Source organism: Phaethon lepturus, unplaced genomic scaffold (genome assembly GCF_000687285.1).
Source record: "Phaethon lepturus isolate BGI_N335 unplaced genomic scaffold, ASM68728v1 scaffold48030, whole genome shotgun sequence".
Taxonomy (NCBI): Eukaryota; Metazoa; Chordata; class Aves; order Phaethontiformes; family Phaethontidae; genus Phaethon; species Phaethon lepturus.
Genome location: NW_010512125.1, coordinates 15,102 through 36,318, shown reverse-complemented (window position 1 = coordinate 36,318; position 21,217 = coordinate 15,102). Strand labels below are relative to the sequence as shown.

At 40.2% G+C, this 21,217-nt stretch overlaps 1 protein-coding gene across 1 annotated transcript in view; it reads left to right on the top strand.

Annotated features, from left to right (window-relative positions):
- The first annotated feature begins 3,268 nt into the window (after positions 1 to 3,268).
- LOC104619844 (multidrug resistance protein 1-like) overlaps positions 3,269 to 21,217 on the top strand; it is a 31,941-nt gene continuing 13,992 nt past the window's right edge. Inside the window, 13 exon segments of the mRNA XM_010285875.1 lie at positions 3,269 to 3,410; positions 3,864 to 3,930; positions 4,159 to 4,350; positions 5,454 to 5,625; positions 6,658 to 6,782; positions 9,185 to 9,359; positions 10,330 to 10,443; positions 11,329 to 11,439; positions 13,798 to 13,923; positions 15,187 to 15,390; positions 16,629 to 16,799; positions 20,501 to 20,662; positions 21,146 to 21,217. The exon segment at positions 21,146 to 21,217 is cut by the window's right edge and continues 15 nt beyond it. Of these exon segments, the coding sequence (XP_010284177.1) occupies positions 3,290 to 3,410; positions 3,864 to 3,930; positions 4,159 to 4,350; positions 5,454 to 5,625; positions 6,658 to 6,782; positions 9,185 to 9,359; positions 10,330 to 10,443; positions 11,329 to 11,439; positions 13,798 to 13,923; positions 15,187 to 15,390; positions 16,629 to 16,799; positions 20,501 to 20,662; positions 21,146 to 21,217 (1,812 nt within the window). The 5' untranslated portion in view covers positions 3,269 to 3,289.

Here is a 21,217-nt window from a genome sequence, read left to right as displayed (position 1 = left end):
GGCCGCAGCCGCGGGGCTGTGGGCACCGCGCCCCACCGCGGCGGCCGTGAGGATTATGGGCACAGCGTGGGTCGTAAAGGTAAGCTGAAATAACAGGAGGGGAGGAAAAACAAGAAACAAACAAAAAAAACCCCAACCAGAAACCTATCCAAAAGAGTGGTTTTGGAAAAAAAATATAATTTTTTATGTCAGGTTGATTATGCACTTTGTTGTTATTATTATTTTAGTCTACATAAAATTCATGTGTGTTTTTTCACTTTTTTTTTTCCTTAAATCTGTATGTGTGATACATCAAGAAGAAAAGCATAGGGAAACTTGGCACATCAGTCATTTACCACCTGTAAATCTTGCTTAGTTGGTGTACGGTATAATGCGTACATGTATCTTTAGTCTTTATCATTATAGTCATGGTTGTGTTATGACTGTTCAATAAGTTTTAATCAAACACAAGATAATGAGGGAAATCCTCTATTCTGTAATAGATCATCCACAATAGTTGCATATGAATGATCTAGGGCTTTAGCATAAAAGACTACTAAAATGAGCTATTGAGTTAGGTTCCATGGTAACAGTTTGCACTGTTCTTAATATCTTACTAAAAGTAGTTCTTTATCATGCTGTTACATATTTCTTTTAGTCATTATTTTTAAGTAGGTCAATGTTGAGACCAAAAGGTAACGAGTCACGGGAAAAACCCACAAATATTTTAATGTGAACTCTTTAAATATCTACCATTTCTAAATGTTTTGTTGCCTTTTTTTTAACGTAGGCTTTGTTTAATGTGATTTTATCTCATAAGCATACCACAAAAAAGAACAATGAAGAACAATTGTCTTGTAAATTCCACAGAAAAGGACCTCTGCAATGCTGGTAAGCCACATGCGTGAAAGCAGTGTGTGTGTTTGAGGAATATATTCCACAGCTCCAAATCTAAAGGTGCATTATAAGTCTTTCCTGATTTCCATAGTGGTTTTATAGTAGATACCACAATGAGTTTACAGTGAACTAAAGCCACCACCTAGAAAACATTCATGAATGAGTCATTCCACCAAGTTCAACAAAATTCATTCACATGGGTAAAACTATTTAGGTGGGTCCTAGCCTGGGCATGAGAATGCTCCTAAAATAAGCTCAGTAAGGTGGAAGTGCATTATTGCCTTTGAGTGGCTATCTAAACCAGTCTTTATAGCCTGACTGAAATTGAAAACAATATGTGAATAATTCTGTTCATAGTGAGTCAGCAGTTAAAGTTAAGGGAAAAGTAAATTGGGGATGGCTGGTGTGTGGAGCCCTTTTCTCCCCATGCGATTCACAGCTGACTCCCTACTGGGGTTGCTCATCGGTTTCTTTATCCATTATTACATCTCATTTCATGGATTTAGAATCATAAGCTTTCTGGAGTATGATTCCCCTTTCATCTAGATCTCTCAAACCTCTAGCACAAAGGAAGCAGGACGTGTGGCAACTCCTTCCATACAATGAAATAAAGATGATTATTGCAGGCAAAGACATGATTCTCCAGTCAACTCACATCTATTGTGTGTTACCTACAGCAATTATAACCTTCACTATAAGAAATTCCACTTACTACAGTAGGGCTTCTCCTCATTTGCATTCAGTTGTGTAGGTGTTTACCGAATTAATTCTTGCTTTTAGTCTTTGATAGCCTTTCTGGATAAACATTTTAACTGTCAAAATTAAGCTTGTTTCCATCTCGGAAATGGAGCTGGAAGCTTTTTTTCTGGAGTAGAGGAGATGAACTGAATTGAAAGGAAGTTTCAAGAAAAACTCATGAGGCTGTTCCACGAACACGAGGAAAAATTAGTCTTTAAGCTTTAATGCAAAAGAATCATCAGGGAGAGTTGCAAGAAAGTGGTATGAAAGATGGGATATTATGTTTAAAAAGTCTGGGTTTTATTTTACAGAATCTGCAAGCAAGGGATACGACAACCCTTCTTTCCAACACGATGAAAATCTTGAACAAAGTGACCAGCTAAAGCCCAGGAAAAAAGCGTAGGTATTCTTTGAACTTAACACGTTGGCCACTGATGTACTGGGGGTGGGGGTGTTAACACAGCTTTGCTAGAAAACAACTCATCTTAATTAGTCTCTTGCATTTTCTTCTAGGAAGGAAAATGAGAAGCCAGAGAAAAAGGTGGTTGGCATTTTTGAATTGGTTAGTGTCCAGTTTGATGGTCAGCTTTCTTTCCTTTATTTGTCATTATGAGTTGTTTCTTTATGAATTGCAATTAATAAACGATCAAAACTGGAGAAGAAGCCTGAGACCTATCAAATACTACTGCTGGTGTAAGGCCTCTTTAAAATTTGTCCTGTTAGGTCAGATTCCCACCTCAGTGTATTGGTAGCACTTACAGCAGTTCAAGCTTAGTGCTAATGGAGGATGAAGCTCACCCCTGCTGAGGCTGATCTAGGACGGACATACTGCACAGGCCCTTGCCTTGGCTCTATTTATAAAGGATTTGTCTTGTGTTTGACGTTTAAGGGATCTGCTCTCTGAGAGAACCAGTGGTATGGTTTTGTGTCAGTTTTCTATACAACAACTATTCCCAAATAACTCTTACATGTGGACTTGCTTATTTTGGAATAACAGAACTTTATTCTTCTCTGGTTTATTCCATGTCCATTTACACTTTGGAAGAGGGTTAGGACAGTCAGGAATAAAATGTTCTGATCTCAGTTTAACCACATCCAGGAATAGCTATGGCAGTTTAAATTCACATCCTTCTTTAAATCAAACAAATGGTCAAGGGTAGACAAGCCTTAAGATACAATCTCTGCTGCAAATGTTTTTCTACTGGCAGATAGAACCCAGGTGCTGGTCAGTAACTCACTCTTGTTTACATTTCAAAGGCATTATCTTAGTAAATATGTAACTTACTGGAACACAAAATGCAACATATTGTACAGAGAAGATCATTACTTAGAAACATGTAGGACATACCCTTTTTTTTTTTTCCCTGCTGAGTTGAAGAAGATCCATGTGTTCTGCCAATATTCCCTTAGCAGCCCTGCTGAATACGGATTTAAAGATGTATGGGATCTACTACAAAATTCTTCTCATGTTCCTTGCTTGTCTTCTGTTGGAGTGTTGTTGCTTAGAATATGTAGGTAGAAACAAAGCATGTTCTCTAAATCTGCTGTACTGTAACAAATACGTGAACTGTCAGGCATAACGTCACACTCTTTTTCCACTCTTTCTCTTTTTTCCTCTTTTTTTTTTTTAATGTCCACACAGTTTTGCTATGCTGATTGGGTGGATGTCCTTTTGATGGTAGTTGGTTTGATCGCAGCTGTTGCAAATGGTACTGGATTGCCACTTATGATCATTGTCTTTGGAGAGATGACAAACAGCTTTGTGCTAAGTGGTGTGAAATCAAACGTGTCAGAAGGTAAAAAGTTAAAATTAGGCTTCTCTACATACCAGTTATGTTTTGCTACAGGGACAGAGGTTTTTCCCCAGACTATACACTGGTGCACATCTGAACAAAGATATAATGAGGAAAATTCCTCCTGCTGTGAATGACTTGGTTGTTTCAATCAACCTTTAATGGCTTGAACAGGATAACAGCAGTGCATTGGCTGTGCTCTTTATGAATGAACTTCAAATTTGGTGAGATAGTAAGGAGCATGACCACTGCCTGTATCATCAATTATCAGGTACTATAATCACACACTTATATTTTCTGAACTTCTAGTATTTGCCAAATAATTCCGTATTTTGCAAAGCCCCACTTGCAAAATACAAAACGTTCCCAAACTGATGACCCTAGATTGCCATGATTTATCTTCTACATATAATACCTTCACAAATATTACTACTTTTTCTTTTTTTCCCCCAACAGATACCTCAGTAAATATTTCCAGCTGTCCGTCAATTCCAAGCATAGATATAGAAGCTGAAATGACTAAGTAAGATACTTTGTAGTTATTCTGTTAACAGTATTGGGGAATTTTCCTTTACTGTATTATCCCTTTGAGCGGAAGCCAAACGCTTGCCTTCTCGAGAAGGTTTCCCAACAATGTATCACAGATTTCAGTATTTACTTTGATGGAGTAAATGAAGACTAATTGTTGCTTTGCCTAATTTCTCTCACATGGTACAGTGGAGTCATATGGCCTTTTGCTCCCTTATCACAGGTTTGCGTACTACTACGTGGGAATTGGCTGTGCTGTGTTGATCCTAAGCACCATCCAAGTATGGACATTTTTGATTGCTGCTTCAAGGCAGACAGCCAGGATCCGGCAGAAGTTCTTTTTTGCAGTGCTCCATCAGGAGATGGCTTGGTTTGATACTATCCAGATAGGAACACTGAACACCAGACTGACAGAGTGAGGGCTCGGTTCATTTTTTACCCCCCTAAATATGACATTTAAAAGAAACTGCCGCTTACCTTCTGTGGAATAGCCTCTAGAGAGTTTAAAAGAAAGAAACAAACAAACAAAAAACCCTGAAATGTGAAATACTACAGCCCTGAGGGAGAAATTCATTATTCTTTTCAGCTTCATTTGTGCAGTTTCTGTGATATATGCATTGGAAGGTTTTTGCTGTGAAATGCCTAACATTGGCTTTCTAATGTCCATGAAGAACGTGGCAGACACTACTAGATAAACAGCTCTGCTGTCTCCAGCTAGTTTACAAACCTGAAAGCTCTGACACTTTGTTGAATGGAAATGAGGTTGCAACTACATACAGCCAGATCTCAGACTGGACTCTGTCCAGTCAAAGTCTTTGGACATTTTCCATGGACTTAAATAGACTTAGGGATGAGGACTATATGCCCCAAGATGCAATGGGACTATACATACAAACACAGATTCTTTTTTTTTCTGGATTTTAAGATAGCTTTGGACAAGAGCTGTGTCCTGAAAGGTGTAAGAGAAGCTTAAATGAAACCCCTCTCAGCTTTAATATCTGTACACACTGGGAAGAGAAAATAGGGAAGGAAACTTGCATGAAAAATAGAGATTCTTGCAAGTAATGGTTTTTCTGATAGACTGGAGATAACCCTTAATCTGAATCTGTAGCCAAAATTAAGAACATAAAATGCATCAGAGAGCTGAGCAGAAGGAATCTATTTGGGATGGTCATGGGACATGAAGAGGCTGGTTGGCTGTTTACTTGTATTACTCCATTTGGATTCTGGATAAGGAAACTAGGTCATTTGTGACCTAGTGATAGGGCATAGAAACAGCTGAGAGTGATGGAAAATACAGAAAATTAGTCTTAAATAATAGGAGGTTTCTGCTGTGTTTTGGCCACACAAGAGACTAATGGTACTGTTCAGTAGCTGTGGTTAGAAATTTCACTGTGCCAGTTAGGAAATGGCAAAGCTTCTGACATTAGGCCACACAGCATGAAATGGAGGGGGGGAGTTAGAATGAAAGGCATTCAAAGCTAACAAATCTTTTTTTATTATTATTGTTATTTAAAGTGACATCAACACCATCCACGAAGGCATCGGAGACAAGATCTGTATATTTGTACAGTTTTTTGCCACATTTCTGACAGGGATTACTATAGGATTCATCCACGGGTGGAAGCTGACACTGGTGATTTTGTCAGTCAGCCCTCTGCTTGCTGCATCAGCAGCAGTTTGGTCAACTGTAAGTGTGTGGGGATTGATAAACAAAGCAAACCAGGAAAACACTGCGGTTCTTATGCACAGGAAAGGGGGAGAGCATGGGAGAAACCTAGTGTGGTTTTGAAGCTGGGAGCTTTGCCCCATGCTTACTTTATGATTTCCGTTCCTCCTGTAGCTTTTCTCGGGGTTTCCAAGCACGTAATGCAGGTCATATTCCTTCTGTCCACGTACTCTGTCCTCATGCCATGTGGCAGGCGGATCATCTGCACCAGAGCATCTCCCTCGCACAGAGACTTCCCCACACCGAGCGCTGGGGAAGCCCAGGCTTGTGACCCTCGCTCTTCCCTCCACGCAAATGCCTAAATGCCTTTCCAGCTCTTTCCATCTGCGCATGTGCCATACCACATTCATTGCAAATAATTTACCAAGTCTCATGCTGTGTACAGAGTAGACCCTAGGACAGATATATATATATACACAGCTATTGCAGACTGGAGTGATACAGATTAGTGAAATATCTGGAGAGGCTTCCCTTTCAGGTAGGAAGACATTTCCCCTTGTGATCCATGGTAGCCACATTAATGGGTACAGCTTGTATTCCTCAGTGGTTATTTGCATATAATACCAAGCTTTTTTCCACCTGAAGCATTTTAGATAAGCTAGGAAGAAGAGCATTAAAAGCTGTAATGTGACTACCGTGCTTACTTCAATGGCTACTGGTGCTCTAGTTTCTGAACACCTCAGACACCGCCCAGAGCAGCTACAGCACACGTCCCTGACCCCTCACACATGACAGTGCAGATCATAGGCTGTCCTCAACTCGGGAGGAAAATGGGTCAGTCATGAAGCTTATCTGATGCTTGCATAGTCCTTAATGAGGACACAATGAGAGAATGAGCTGGATTTTTGGAGGAATTCAGGGCACAGAGAGGAGCTGACCCCCTCTTTTCTAAAACTTCGTTTTGTGCCTTGAACACGGACAATTTTTATTCACCAATACAGAGTGCATACCCTTTCAGTAGGCTGCAATAACATCTGTTTTTCAACTTTCCAGCTCCTGGCATCCCTTACTGCTAAAGAGCTGTCTGCTTATGCCAAAGCAGGAGCTGTGGCAGAAGAAATTTTGACAGCTATCAGGACTGTTATGGCTTTCAATGGACAGCAGAAGGCATTAGCAAAGTAAGTTTTTGAAATAATAATTATATTTAAAATCTGGAAAAGAAGTTTGGCTGTGGGTTGGGTTTTTGGTTTGGTTTTTTTTTTTCCCCAAGGGGCAGGGGAATGGGCTTCTCTTTAATGTCATTTTATCCTTCTATAAGTGGACAGCTCACCTGAAAATAAAGATATGTAAATCTGGCAGTGAATACAGGCTACTTGGTGTTATCATGGCAGCATGGACACAAATTTCTCCTCTGATTGAGATCTGGAGTTGAATTTAAAGTGAAAGTGGTGGGAACATTATCTTTATCTAGCAGTCAAATGCAGAAAAGCATGTGATTAATTGCTTAACTTCTAGAACATGTGCACTGCTGTTCTGATCTCTGATTAACGAGCTTATGTTTAAGCTTTGCTGGATAACAGCCTTAAGCAAAATCGCATCACTGGCTTTTATTACTTTAATGATTTGCAAATAACACTTGTAGTTGACCTAATCCAGTGTTGGCCCTAGTCACATGTAAAAGGTGAGGGTGGATATGTCTGACCACAAATTTATTCACATATCGTAAACAACAACATACAATAACATTCAGTACACAAATACAGGGCATTACCAACACCATACAGTTGGGAAAGGCAAACCAGAAGGCCTGATCCATATGATCCGTGAATCTCTTCTATCTTTTTCAGCTCTCATGTTTGCACTGGTCTTGTGTGAAATATCTACGGTGATGTTAACCCTAGCTCAGGGTCCTGCAGCCTGCGTTTGTCTGCTTCCAAGGGCTGAGCTCTGACTATCTTACAGCACTGTATTCTGCTTACTGGGATTTGTCCTTAAGTTACAATAATATTAAGACCCTTTCTGCTCACACAGTGAAGGCAAAAAAGCCCTAAGTCGGCCTAGATCTGTTGTCTCTTCTCCCCATCTTCTTCTCGGCCCCTGCAAATACCACTGTCCAAAAATCCAATGGTAGGAGCTGCTTCAAACTACTTTTTCTTCTTCTTTTTTATTTTTTTTTTAAGGTCTAGAGACAAAATAACTGATACCCAGGTAACTCTGGCTTAGTAGTAAGGCCTTTCCTTTCCTCCATGGTTGTCCAGTCAGCCTCTTCCAGAGCTCTACCTCCATTTAATGAAAAAAAATCCATGGAACTGGTGGCTCTCTTAGGAACATCATCTACTAGGGACAAACTCCTACCAAGGACTGACTAGGACATTTTGCAAATCATGGATCGTGACTCCTACACAGCTCTTGAATGATGGCCTCAGAGTTGGGAAAAGCAACCTTTCACTGCACAGTGCCTCCACTGACTGCAAATGTTTATACTTGCAAGGGACCTTCAGTCTTCTGTTTCTGGCAGTGGCTTGGCTCTTCCTCTGTAGTCAAGTGATCGCATGTGCTTGTTGCATTGCTTAAACCCAGCTCTCATTTCCCTGGAGGACCTATGACACTGCTGCCTCGAAGGTAGAGCTTGTTTTTAAGAACACGACCAAGCCAAGACATTTAAATACATTTGAGTAACAAATATAGCACTGGTAGCATATGAGCAATTTACATGAACAAAATTAATGCACATTGTTTTAAGATTCCTTCATGGATGACTGAATCTCATGTCTTCCTGCTATGGGGATGTTTTGTACAGAAAATATGTATTAGCTTTTACTTACTCAAGCTCATGGAAAGTATAGCCTAGGAATAGTGTATCTTTTTACTTGCCAACAACATGCTCAACAGCTTGCACTTTTTTGCTATTAGCTGGAAACTATAGATGAATGAATATGAACTATTCTTAGAAAAAATAATTCTCACATTGAACCTGTCAGTCTTTATACTGTTCTTCTGCGTCCACTTGTTTGCTGTATTGCCATAGTAATCCGTAAACTAACCTAAGGGAAAGGTTCCTGACTTTCCAGCATGGCCAGTAAGAGCATCTGAGGGCTCTCTGGCTTTCAGTCTTTTACCTGCCTTAATTTATAGTGCCTGGGGTTTGGGTTTTTTGGTTTTGCCTTTTTTAAATGAGGAAGACTAAACCTTACCTTCGATAGGTAATGTTGATAAAACTTTTTCAAGGTTTCCTTTCAGGACTAATGCAAACAAATGGCTCAAGTGTGGTATCATGCTTTCCATCATGATAACGAAGTCATGCTACTCAGTTGTTTTCCAAATGTCTTCCAGATACCACTATGTCTTCCGTAGTGGTTTAATGTTGTCAGCATACATCAGAGCGGATTTATTCAAACAAATTATATCCCTACTAGTCTGCTGTCAAAAAAAAAAAAAAAAAAAAAGTCTGTTTTCTTTGTGAGACTTTAATTGTTTTTATGGCAGAAATTAATTTTTAATTAAAAAAAGACACTGAGAAGTATCAATCAGAATGGCATGTAGTACCTGTCAAATTAATTATTTCCTTATCCACTTTCAGATATGATGCTAACTTAGACGTGGCTAGAAGTGTTGGAGTAAAAAAATCCATTACTACCAACACATCTCTAGGTGTTTCACAATTTCTTGTCTTTGGATCCTATGCACTTGCATTTTGGTATGGAACCAAGCTCACTGCAGAGGAAGAAAACTATGACATTGGCCGTGTGTTAATTGTAAGTACAGCAATGCAGCTTTGAAAAATGCTCTGTAACTTGAAGAAAATAGTTATGTAAGTGGTGTATATAATTATTTTTATTTTCTGCCAAGTGCTTGCTAAATTAGCTGTTAGAAACTAGCTTGGTATAAAAGTACTGAAAGGAGGGCACTCATCGTACCTAGCTTTTGATACAGCAAGTTTGAACAGGGCACCTTGAATCACCATTCTAATCAACGTAGAGGGCAAAAGTATCTGCACTTTCCTAACTGGTCTTGGACACTATTGTAGGGCAGAATGAACAACCTAGAGCGGTGGTTAGGAAGCAAAGACAAGTAATGTGGACTGCCGACAAAATTCTAGCTAGACACTATGATTAAATGAACCCCACTGGTGTGCTGAATGTGTACTAGGAAGACCTCAATATCTCATTTAACCTCAATGTTTTCTGCGCATTTTGTTGTTTACTTACAAACTACCATTGATTACCAATATGTCTAAGCTGGTATTAGTTTGGGGATATTTAGCTATCTTCTTGCTGTCAAAAGTCTGGCTGCATGTTTAACTTTCACACTCAAGTGACTTCTGGTGAGTTCTCCTCAGTATTGCTCCTCACAGCATGTCAAGCTAATTGTGTGTTGGTCCCACAGGTGGGATTTCAGTTAAGAAAATCTGGACTGCATTTTGCAAGCCTCTTAACTTTGGGAACATCTGGAATGCAACAGAGAAAGATGTTTGTTCTATTTGTACATAATAGAAAATGCAAGAGCATCAAAAAAAGCCGTTTGTGCCACAGAAGGTTGTGTCAGTAGTTACCATTCACCCCAGGAAAATGGGGAGTGGACAGGACCAACTGTGAAATGCACCTTTCACTTTTGTATTTAATTTTCCTGGAAAGGGTGCACTAGAAAGACTTGTGTGTTTGACAGCTGGGCACTGGTGGCTCTGTAATCACTGTTAACCATGATGGGTCCCTCTGTCTCCTGCAGGTGTTCTTCTCTGTGCTCATCGGAGCCTTCTCCCTGGGCCAGGCAGCTCCTAACCTGGAGAGTGTGGCTAACGCACGTGGGGCTGCCTATGAAGTATATCAGATTATCAATAAGGTAAGGATCTAAGTAAGCAGAAAAGAAACCTTTCAACCACACTTAATTTTTTCACTTCTTTATTTTTCCCTCAAGAGATGTAACAAAAACACTCAAAATTCCCCAAACCATAAACTCGATAGATGCCTACCACTGAAACCCGTAATATTTCCGTTCGTATCAAGAAAACTGCCTCTTTATTTGTTACAATGTTAGGCAACCCAGCATGTGTATCTGAGATTTATGGATAAAGTCCTTTTCTAATGTTAGACTTGCAACCGCAGAGGGAAAGTAGTAAGGCACTGTACTTTTTAAAAAAAAAAAAAGCTTGTATGTACAATTTCAGCTGAGCAGTTTTTTTGGGAGGAGGAGGAGTAGCTGAGGAAGAGAATAATATTGCTATTGAAAGCTATAATAATATAAAGCTGCAGTGCTGATGTTGCTATGAAAAAGGGTTTCCACGTTGTTATTATCTTGGTCTTGCTGTGTTATGTGGCAATCGGATATCTGTGTTTATAAAATATTTCAAACAAGTAGGACTAGAATGTTCATGCAGAAAAGTCTACATCATTCTTCTTGATGTGAGTGTAAAATCCTCCCATATGGATTACTGAAGGCCATTTTTTGGCTGCAAGATAGTACAGTTCTGCAATCACAGAACTTCTACAGATTTTCTGCTGTGGATGTTGTTGCATTTGAAAATGTACTATATTTGTCAAAGTAGAATTCACAGTGAGATGTTCCCCTGCATTCAGCATCCTGTGAGTAAAATGCAGCAGCTCTGCAATGGTGTACTGCAGTGTAAACCAGCAGCTGAGAAAGTAAAGGAGAAAACAGTGTATCCAGCTGAAATAACAGTTCTAAAAGTGTAATAACCACCAATATATTTTAAAAACTTCTTTCCAGAGACGGCTCATAGATAGCAGTTCTAAGGAAGGCTACAAACCAGACAAACTCATAGGAGAAATTGAATTCAGGAACATCCATTTCAGTTACCCATCCAGACCTGATGATAAAGTAAGTGTTTGTTTTAAATTAATCTACTGTACTGAAATTCTGCAGCCTATATCCATAGTATTTGTCTAACCTTGTTGTTGTTCTTGAATGCAAAATGCATTCCTGTCTTGGGAGATGGGACTTTTTTTTTCCGCTCCCACCCAATACTGCACAAAGCTCCACATCTACTGCCACTGACTACCTGCTCACCATTCTCTTCTGCTGGACAAAGCTAAGAATGTGTGTTGCTCCTAGTCTGAATTTCTTGGAACAAGAGCTCTGATAAACCAAATAAGATTTTTCAAGATCTGTTAGTAAAAATTCAAGACATTACACAGTTAGCTAAACCAGGAGGTTGCTCTTTCCGGTCCCTTGGTTGTTCTGAATTGCTGTGATTATCCTATGTGAAAAATGACCTGTCAGATAGGCTTGGCAACGATATGCTATTGAATGGATTGAAACATAGCATCCCAAATATATATTTGGAAGTCAAATTTTATTTTGGGCAGATGTTAAAATTGCTGTTCAATAAACTGGTGTCCCTATTCTTTGCCAGTTGAACTTCCCTTGGTGCCCTTATCATGCAGTGTTATATATGTCATGTCATAGTGATTGATACAGTTGGTTTGACCTCTCTACCATATTCAACAGTTTATAATCTTTTGAAGCCTTGATAAAGGTGAAAGAAAAAGGGATTTGCTGCTGTTGTTACTTCATTAATAAAAAGGTAGAAATAGAGATTTCCAACGTTAATGATTAAAAGCTGGGCACACCAACTAAGTGGTGAGAATGGGAAAGTTCATATCACTGTGGCTATTTCTTCAGATGGCTCTTCACACTTGTCATCTGATGTCTGTCCCATCATGCTTCAAATCTGTTTCCAGGACACTGGGGCTGCTGAAGGACAGACCCAGAGCTAGGTCTTCTGCCTAACTGAAGTCAGTGCAGTGCATTTTCTTTCACTCTTGGCTCAGAAATCAGAAGTGATAGACTCTTCGTTCTCTTTCCTCAAAATGCTATTCAGGCTGGTGAGCTGTTACGGGTCTGTGCACCAAATGGGAGGGAAATAAATATTTGGTCATCCTTCCGAAATCTGCTGAGTCATCAGGTCTCCCCACTAAGAGTATCAGTGTTATTTAACAGAACCAAAAGGAATCAGCAAAGATATGTAGAAGTTATCCACAGTCTCTCAAGCAATTGATGCAACACAGTGTAATCTCCGCTGTCCAGGCTAAACCAAATCGGAGAACTAAGGAGTCTAGTTATTGTCAGTTTTAATCTTGACAACACCTTGCCTGATAAGAAAGTTAGAAATAGTCTATTAGGTGGTTGTGACTATTTTCATCTGGAGAAATCATGGTGTCCAGAATATAGTTCTTGTTTGATAATGCAGGCACCAGGATATCAGCTTCTTGGAGATACAAACCCTGATGTAACACAGGGAAAGGAGAGCAATATTGCAACTATTTTAATCTCTCATTGCAAAAACATTTGTAGGCAAAATTATAAATCAGCCTGGTATAAACAAGAAGAGTTCCCATGGCAGCCAAATATTTTGGCAACTACACAGCATTACTTGTATATGACATGGACATCTTCTGAGGTAAAATGTTCCAAAATGTGAAAATGGCAACAAAGATATCATTAATTTGTAACTACTCCCCAGGTTGCTGAGGCTGTTAACAACAAGGATTGGGATTTATTAAGGGCTTTCCAGCAGTTACCTTGTCAAAACAGCCATTTATATTCTAAAAATAGAGGGAAGCAGACTTGCTTCTCAGCAATAATATTTAGCGCCTTAGAAGTATTTTTCTGAGAGATTCCTAAGTGTTATGCCATTGTCTACGAATTGGAAAATAGAGGACAGCAGGAGAATGTTAAGACTCCAAGCTTGCTACCAGATCATACAAATTGGAGAAAATGCGCTATCAAGTTTAGAGTACTGCGGTTGTGTCTATATTAGTTGATTTGAGTGTGCTGGGAATTTTCCCAGGCACTGGAATGCAATGGTCTATGCAAGGGAACTCTTAAAATGTTTCTTGGCATGAACTTGGCCTGTTCCAGTTACCAATCTCCTCAAATAATTCCCAGGCTTGGTTTGGTAGCCAGAAGGATCCAGGGACCATTCACAAAAGACAGGTTGCATGTAGCCGTCCTGTTTCGAAGGCTGATACACTTCACAAGCATAGATGCAGCGTCTTTCATATCAGTGCCCCAGAATATTCCCAGGTACAAGTAACTTACTAATATTGCCATACCTTCAGACTGTGTCCCTTACTACTGCCTTGATTATTGCTACAGTTATCTTGAAAAGACTGTTCTCTAATCAAACTTGTCAAACTAAGATATAATGCTTTTTTTTTTTCCCACCCCCCCCAGATCCTCAAAGGTCTAAACCTAAAAGTTCAAACTGGGAAGACCATTGCTTTAGTTGGTGCCAGTGGCTGTGGAAAAAGCACTACTGTTCAGTTGCTGCAGAGATTCTATGATCCTGTCCAAGGAGAAGTGAGTGCCTGCAAGTGAACTGTAAATACTGAGAGGTCTTAGGATAAGCCTGAGTTTCCCATATTGACTGAACCTTGATTTTTATTTTTGATTGAATTTGAGCATATCTCTGCATAGTTCAGTATTTCCACAACTTAAATTTTAAATGAACCACTTTCTCCAGTTTGCTTGACTTCATTATTTTCCCCCTTCTCACGGTACTATGCCAGAAATAGTAAATACCACAAATCTTTGAGTAGATAAAAGATCTGAATTTAAAATTTTTTTCATCAACAATTGGCTTCTAAGGTTCTGTAAACTTCTTTAAGCAAAATGTAAGCCAACAGTGCTCTGCTCTGCTCTTTTTCTTCCTTTTCATTGAATGTACACTAAAACCTGGAGAGAGTTTTCCTATTTTGAATAGTTGTTTTCTTGGCTCATTTTTCTCTGTCTGCTAACCGACAGCAAAAGTTTCCATTGTTACACACTGTACGTCTGCTCTACCATTAAACGCTAGATCCAGTCAGCAAATAGTAAATACTTCTCATAAGAAATTTGCAAAGGGAAAAAACAGGAAAATAAACAATATATTTAAGGAAAATGTTCTTTTAATACTTAATAGTTGAAGAATGCTACTTAGTAGTTGCTGCTGCTAGTTGGAACTAGGTAAGCATTTCAAATATTAAACACTGAACTATCACTACATAATGTGTCAAGGCAGCTATCTATTACCAACACAGTTTTTTCTTAAACTGACTGTTTCTGTGGCTGTTCATTCCTGCTCTCATGCCTCAGTTTGCTGTTCCTCCCCTGTGCTAATGTCAATGTTAATAGGACCACATTGCAATCTAGGTTAAAAATAACCTTCCCTTCTTTTTTAGTCAGCTTGGACTGTTTCTTTGATCTGGTGTGAAGCACAGCCACAGAGGCAATTGTGTAGCCACAACTGAGGGCAGCAAACTGGCACGCAGCATGAGAATGGGGTAAAATTATGCAGGGAAGCTGGAAAACTCTTAAGCCAGCTTGGACAGCATGGGGAGGGAGGAGGAACAACAAAAAAACACCCTGATGTCTTCTCTGTGCTGCTCCTCACCATTTTCTAGCTTGTGCAGTGGATGGAAAAACCACAGTTATGACTTCTCCCTCAACATACTTTTCTACTAAAGACAAGAATATTTTTCTTTTTTTGTCTTTGTAGCTGATACTTAAGTAATAAGAAGTCAATTAATTATTAAGAACAGAATGCATTTCCTCAACTTCTTTGACATACGCTTTTCCTCTCAGATTACCTTAGATGGTTGGGATATTCGTACACTTAATGTAAAGTGGCTACGAGAAAATATTGGTGTTGTGAGCCAGGAGCCTGTTTTGTTTGCAACAACAATAGCTGAGAACATTCGCTATGGCCGAGAAGATATTTCTGATGCCGAAATTGAGCAAGCAGCCAAGGAAGCCAATGCTTTTGACTTTATATCTAGATTGCCTGATGTGAGTTCATGAACTTCTTTTGAGTGTAAGAATGAAAGGTCCGTTTAGGACAGTTTTCTAAGAGGGAAAGCATGGGAATGCAAGTTGCAGTATAACTTCCCAAAATACTCCCATAGCCTCCAGCAGCTTTCAGTTCAGAGACTTCCTGGGATAGATATTGTGCCTTTGGTTGCCCTCAAAGGATTTGTGCCTAAGTCTGAAAAAAATGTTAATGCCTTAACTCAGGAGAAGGGAAGCTTCACAGCTGTATTACCATCCTTAGCCATCTCACAAGGCGTGGGAAGAGTTGGGCTTTTAAAGAGAAGATCCAGAAATCCAAACTCCTTTGTCAGGAGCTGTCTGCACATTCAATAGGAAAGGGGGGTGGAAGTAAATAAATATGCCCTGAACCAAGGCCTTTTTAACATCTGGGATCTTGAGCTCTCCCTCTGCCTGAGATTCACAGCTTTGAGCCCTCTCCTACCGTAGGTGCCTTACCCCTTTCAGGGTGGGGGCGGGAAGTGAGATCAGCCATTCAAAACGCATCCTCAGGAATGGATGATGATGATATGTCCTTCCTTTTGGCCCTGCAGTTAAACATATGTGCAAAAAGTGCCCACCTGGGATTTGATTTCAAATTCTTCTGCAACCTTAGAGAGTTCAGTCCCCATCTCTCAAGCATGTGCCATTTCTAGCATGTCAGTCTGTTCCAAAGTTTCCTCTTCTCAGGAAGAGTTGTTTGATCATATTTACTTTTAGACACCTGTATAATATAAGACTACAGTGGGCTTTAAGACTTGCCACTTTGGAGTGAGTGACACGGTCAGTAGGAACCAAGCCATGGCTCCAAGGGGGGGCATGTCTCAGGTTCAGAGGAGGCAATGTTATAGGTCCTGGTGGTTCCCTGTGATCCCAATGCTGTTAGAAAGGTAGGCAGTCCTCAGGAAATATAGTGATGCCTTTTACAGGCTTGTCTTGAGAAAACCCAGGGTTTGGAGCACTCTCTGAGCAAGCAGTAAAGATCAAGACTTTAAAGAACCATAAGTTCAAAGTTAGGCGTGTAAAGTATGTAACGGGGGTAGGAGGGCTTGGCTAAGGGCTAGATGGATGGATGTAGTAGCATGTTTGCTCTGCCCATGCTCTAGTCAGCCAGATAAAGCTACCTCTTGTTTAGAAGTTGAGTACTTATGATCACACAGAGGAGTGAGGATTTAATCTGAGATGACCCACAACTTCTGTTTTGTTTCCTCTTGTTTCAGAAATTTAACACCGTGGTAGGGGAAAGAGGGGCTCAGCTGAGTGGAGGACAGAAGCAGCGAATAGCTATTGCCCGTGCCCTAGCAAGAAATCCCAAGATTCTACTTCTGGATGAAGCTACGTCTGCACTAGATACTCAGAGTGAATCCATAGTGCAAGCAGCTCTCGATAAGGTAGGAGTCATGTTACTAAAGCTATGAGTAGCCGTGAAAACGTGCAACAGCATGTAAGAAGAATTAACATAGAATTTTCAGTGCAGGTTTTTATTGGAATCAAGAACACTGGAAAATAGAATTTGGATGGATGTTTCATTTTCAGTGTTTTAGCAAGGAGTTTAAATTATCAAAATTTTATGTAGGAATCATGTCTGAGGGTTTTTTAGTGTTATAACCAAGACACAGTCATATGTAACTGTAACTTAGGTCTCCTGCACTTCCTTCCTCAAATTACAATTGTTCATGTGCTGGTGAAATACAGATGACATTTTATCAAGGCAAAATATGAGGACTGAATGGCCTTTTTAAGGTAGACTAATAGAAATGTATACTTACAATATTCCTAATATTCTTCACTGAACAGTTTCTTTATAATTTTCAGAAAGCTCTTGGGATTTAGCCATTTTCTTTACAGAGACTGAATGCAAATCACAGAACAAAAGCATGAAGCAGTTACAAATACCAAGTCTCTGACCCCTTCATGTTGTTTTTATCAGCCCCACAACTCTACTATGGAGCAGAGTTGTCAGAGTTTGTACCCTTGCCTCTGTCCCATTAGCTCATGATTCCTTCCTCGCAGCCCTTCTTTGTCAAGAGTTTCCACCAAGATGTAGTAGAGCTGAAGAACTTTGATTTAAAAAAAATAAAAAATAATTGAAAAAAAACCTTCATGGTTGGGCTGGAGTGTTTTTTCATTTATCTAATATTTATTTTAATGTATTTTTAAAAGCTAAGTGAAAAATCCTACCGTTCCTTTCAGTAGTTACACACAGAGAGATATGGGTTACAAGTATGACTCGAGGGGAATACAGAATGTACCACCTTCATTGCCAGTGTTGCGTTAAGAGGCAAAGCAATTTGGCAGAAACTAAACCCCCTTGCTTTCCAGTCGATCCTCAGATATCAGAGGGACTGGGGGCGGCTGAGCTTAGGTTCTGAATGATGCCCTAAGTTAGAGTTAGTAGTCCAGTCACGCCCAACGCTTTCGTTGGGCTATCACGGGTCTGGATGCACTACTAACATCACACTACCTGCTCAGCTGGACACCTCCTGAACTCACACAGCCGCACTCAGAGGTACGGTCGCGTTTAGGGACAACACACACACGGCTGAGTCAATCAATAGCGCGATTTATTGAAGCAACAGACACACAGGTTCTTTGGATTGCCGGTGATAAACTCACTGCCTACAAAGCGCGTGCAAATGCCAAAAGTATGAGTAACACTGCTTGGCTATAAGCGCATTAAATGATATCAAGTGACTCTATAGGGATTTCTAAGTTTCCTGGGGAGGCACTTGATATGACCAAGTGTTCGAATCTTACCCAAAGGCATCCCAATGGGGGGGAAGAGAAGGTCAGCCTGTTGACGGAGCCTAAAAGTCAGGGGTGATGGTGTCTTCCCTGACATCCAGCTCTTTTCACACTATTTTATAGTGTTTTACTTTGCAGGTGAAGCTTGAGTGACTCTAGTCATACATACCTTTATCAGGATTGGTTCAGAATTCTCTCGCTTTGCGTTTAAAGGTACAGACTAGGAAAAATTCAGTGTGCACGCTCATTGAGGGGTGGTCACACCTTGGGGGGTGGGTAACTTTTGAGAGGGGTGTGCGTTTTAGTATTATAATGATATTATAATAAGCAAAGTTCACTCCAAGTGCAGCATTTTGTCAAAAACATGACAGACCGTTGGCTCAGGGTAGTGAATATGCAGCTTATCGATTCCATTGTACCTTCGAGTTCCCTATATCTCACAGAGCCTGGCCGTGGCGTCTCCACTCCACTCCACCCTCCATACAGTTCCTCCTAGAGTCAGCACTCCAAGTTCCCCTGGTGTGGTAACATCTAGGGTTACAGGCCTAGGGAACTCCCGTGGGATGGATCCCTTGCATATCAGCCGCACTACACCCTGGAAGCTTCTTCAGTGCTGTACCTTTCTTTAGAATATGGATATAAGTTAGATTTCTAGGTCACCTCCAGCAATTATTCCACAGCTGGACAGTCTAAATCTGAGGTAAAATGCATCTGTTGGTTATATTCATATGACTATACTGATATTATTAGTATTGAGGTAACATGTGGATGCAAAAATAGCATTCGTCTAATCTATACATAAATGATATTATTGCTGCAAAGTGAAGCAGTAAAAGATTGCCACTTTGGCCATAATTTAGCTTTCTTCTGCATGTTCTTTAATTCCATGATCAAACACTAACCTTTTCCAGAAGCTTATTGCTTAACTTAGTGCATAACATAGAGGGACATCACTCAAGGGGACTGTTCTATATACTCTTCCTTATACTTCAGCGTGTTCCCAGAACACACCAAAATGAGCCCTGAATTTTATCGTAATCATCTTTTCACAGCTTTTTGATGTCCATCAATGTAGTCCCCAAATGGGACTTACAAATGTATTCTCAACAACCCCAAGTGGAAAAAGTGGTGCTAATATTCTTCGTTATTTTCACAGCTGAGGAGCCGAGATATTAACCTCACAAATGCACACCGTTTCTGAGGAGTCATATGCAGATGCTTGTAGTCTGCTGTTTTTCAGAAAACTTTTCATCTTTTAAAACGTTTTGCTTGTTCCGATCACAGCTCCCAGCTGCAGTGGTGAAGGCTCCGCACCTCTGCGCGTTAGGGCACAGGCATTGAAAACCGCACTGTGACAGGCTTTGAGTGACTTGCATCAGATCCATGAGAACTTGGTGGCAGGTGTAAGGGAAGAATCCAAATCTCCATGGAAGCGTTCATCTACTGAAACTGTCCTCATCTTCTCCATGCCCCTGGTCCTGTGCCCATATGAGGTACAACTTCTGTAGCAAGTAACTTCCAGCGGGCTCCATGACTGCAGAACATATTTGTTGCAGGAGGTCCCCTTGGATTCTCCTCCTTTCTCCAAGCCACCATCCACTCCAGGCATCAACAAGGAGGGAAGCCACTCTCTCCAGCAGTCCCAAGCTGACATGTGCTCATTTTACTGCAGGAGGACTGTGCGCGCCACTGGTCTGCGTGTGGGAGCTGGAGCGGGATGGAACACGTAACCTGCAGACTGAGGCTGTAGCAGCTCTCCCTGCCAAATCCCAGCAGGCCCCTGATTTGAGATGTAGCTTATTTCAGAAGACTGGGAGAGAGCTTTAGGGAGTGGCTAAAATCCATTTCTGATGCCAGATGTGCTCCACTCCTCTACGCTTTCCCGCTGAGTCTCGTCAGAAGTCATGCTAATGTTATACTTCCAAAAATATGTATGGACAGTATATAAAGAAAATATCCTTTCTTTATATACTAGCTATCCTAGCTTGATTTTGAGAAAGACCTAACTATTCTCACTGCATTTCTCTCCTATGCATGCATATACGTGGAAATACTTTAGCTCAAACAGTTTAAGTTTGGTAAAAAGCCAAATAACCTTACTTATAGCCTTTAATACCTGCATTGCCTGTCTAATAAGATTAATGTGGTTTTTCTGTGCCTGAACTAGGCCAGTGAAAATGTCCTTAGACTGTTAAACAAAAGACATGAAACCAGGAAAAATAATTTTTAAATAATTCTTTTTAAAGTTTGGATTTATTTTATATTATAAATGCCTAAAATTGTTTTATTTTTGTGCTGTTTTCATGTACATTTTAATGTAAATTGCTTTTTTTTGGTTTTCTGTAAGGCTCGGACTGGACGTACCACCATTGTGATTGCTCACAGACTGTCTACCATCAAGACTGCTGACACTATTGCTGGATTTGAGAAAGGCGTCGTGGTTGAACAAGGAACGCACAGTGAACTCATGTTGCAGAAGGGAGTCTACTATTCCCTTGTTACGCAGCAGGTAAGGGAAAATGTACTTATTTTCTTTCTCCATTTCATAAAGTTGTGAAACGCTGGCATGTGGAGCCATTCTCTTTCTGCCATTCCTGCATGTTGCCCAACTGGCAGCTGCTCAGTCACTCTAGTCTGGGCATGGACACAGGCTTGGAATTCTTGGGGGATTTACCCATAAAAGTGTTTCACAGTTACACAATCCAATATGTCAAAAACATAAGTGAGTTGAAGGCACAAACTGCATAATTATGGCATAACCACAGAATTGTTAAATTTCAGGTGGAGTCCATAGACTGCTTAAAGGAAAAGAGGAAAAAAAAAAAAAATCAGGACCAAATAATCTATTGCCCTGCCGTTACAGACTGAAATATATGTGGCCTATAGGCAATAGTGAACACATTGAAACAGCAGTACTCATGAGAAAAAAATTTTACTCTTCCTTCTTCCTGCTCAAAATGCCTTGTGATTGTATACCTTGAATTCTCACTAGGGTTGTAGCAATAACGTTCAAGGTGGTGGGACATCAGAAGAAAGTGAAGACACAGGGTCTGAGGAATATGAG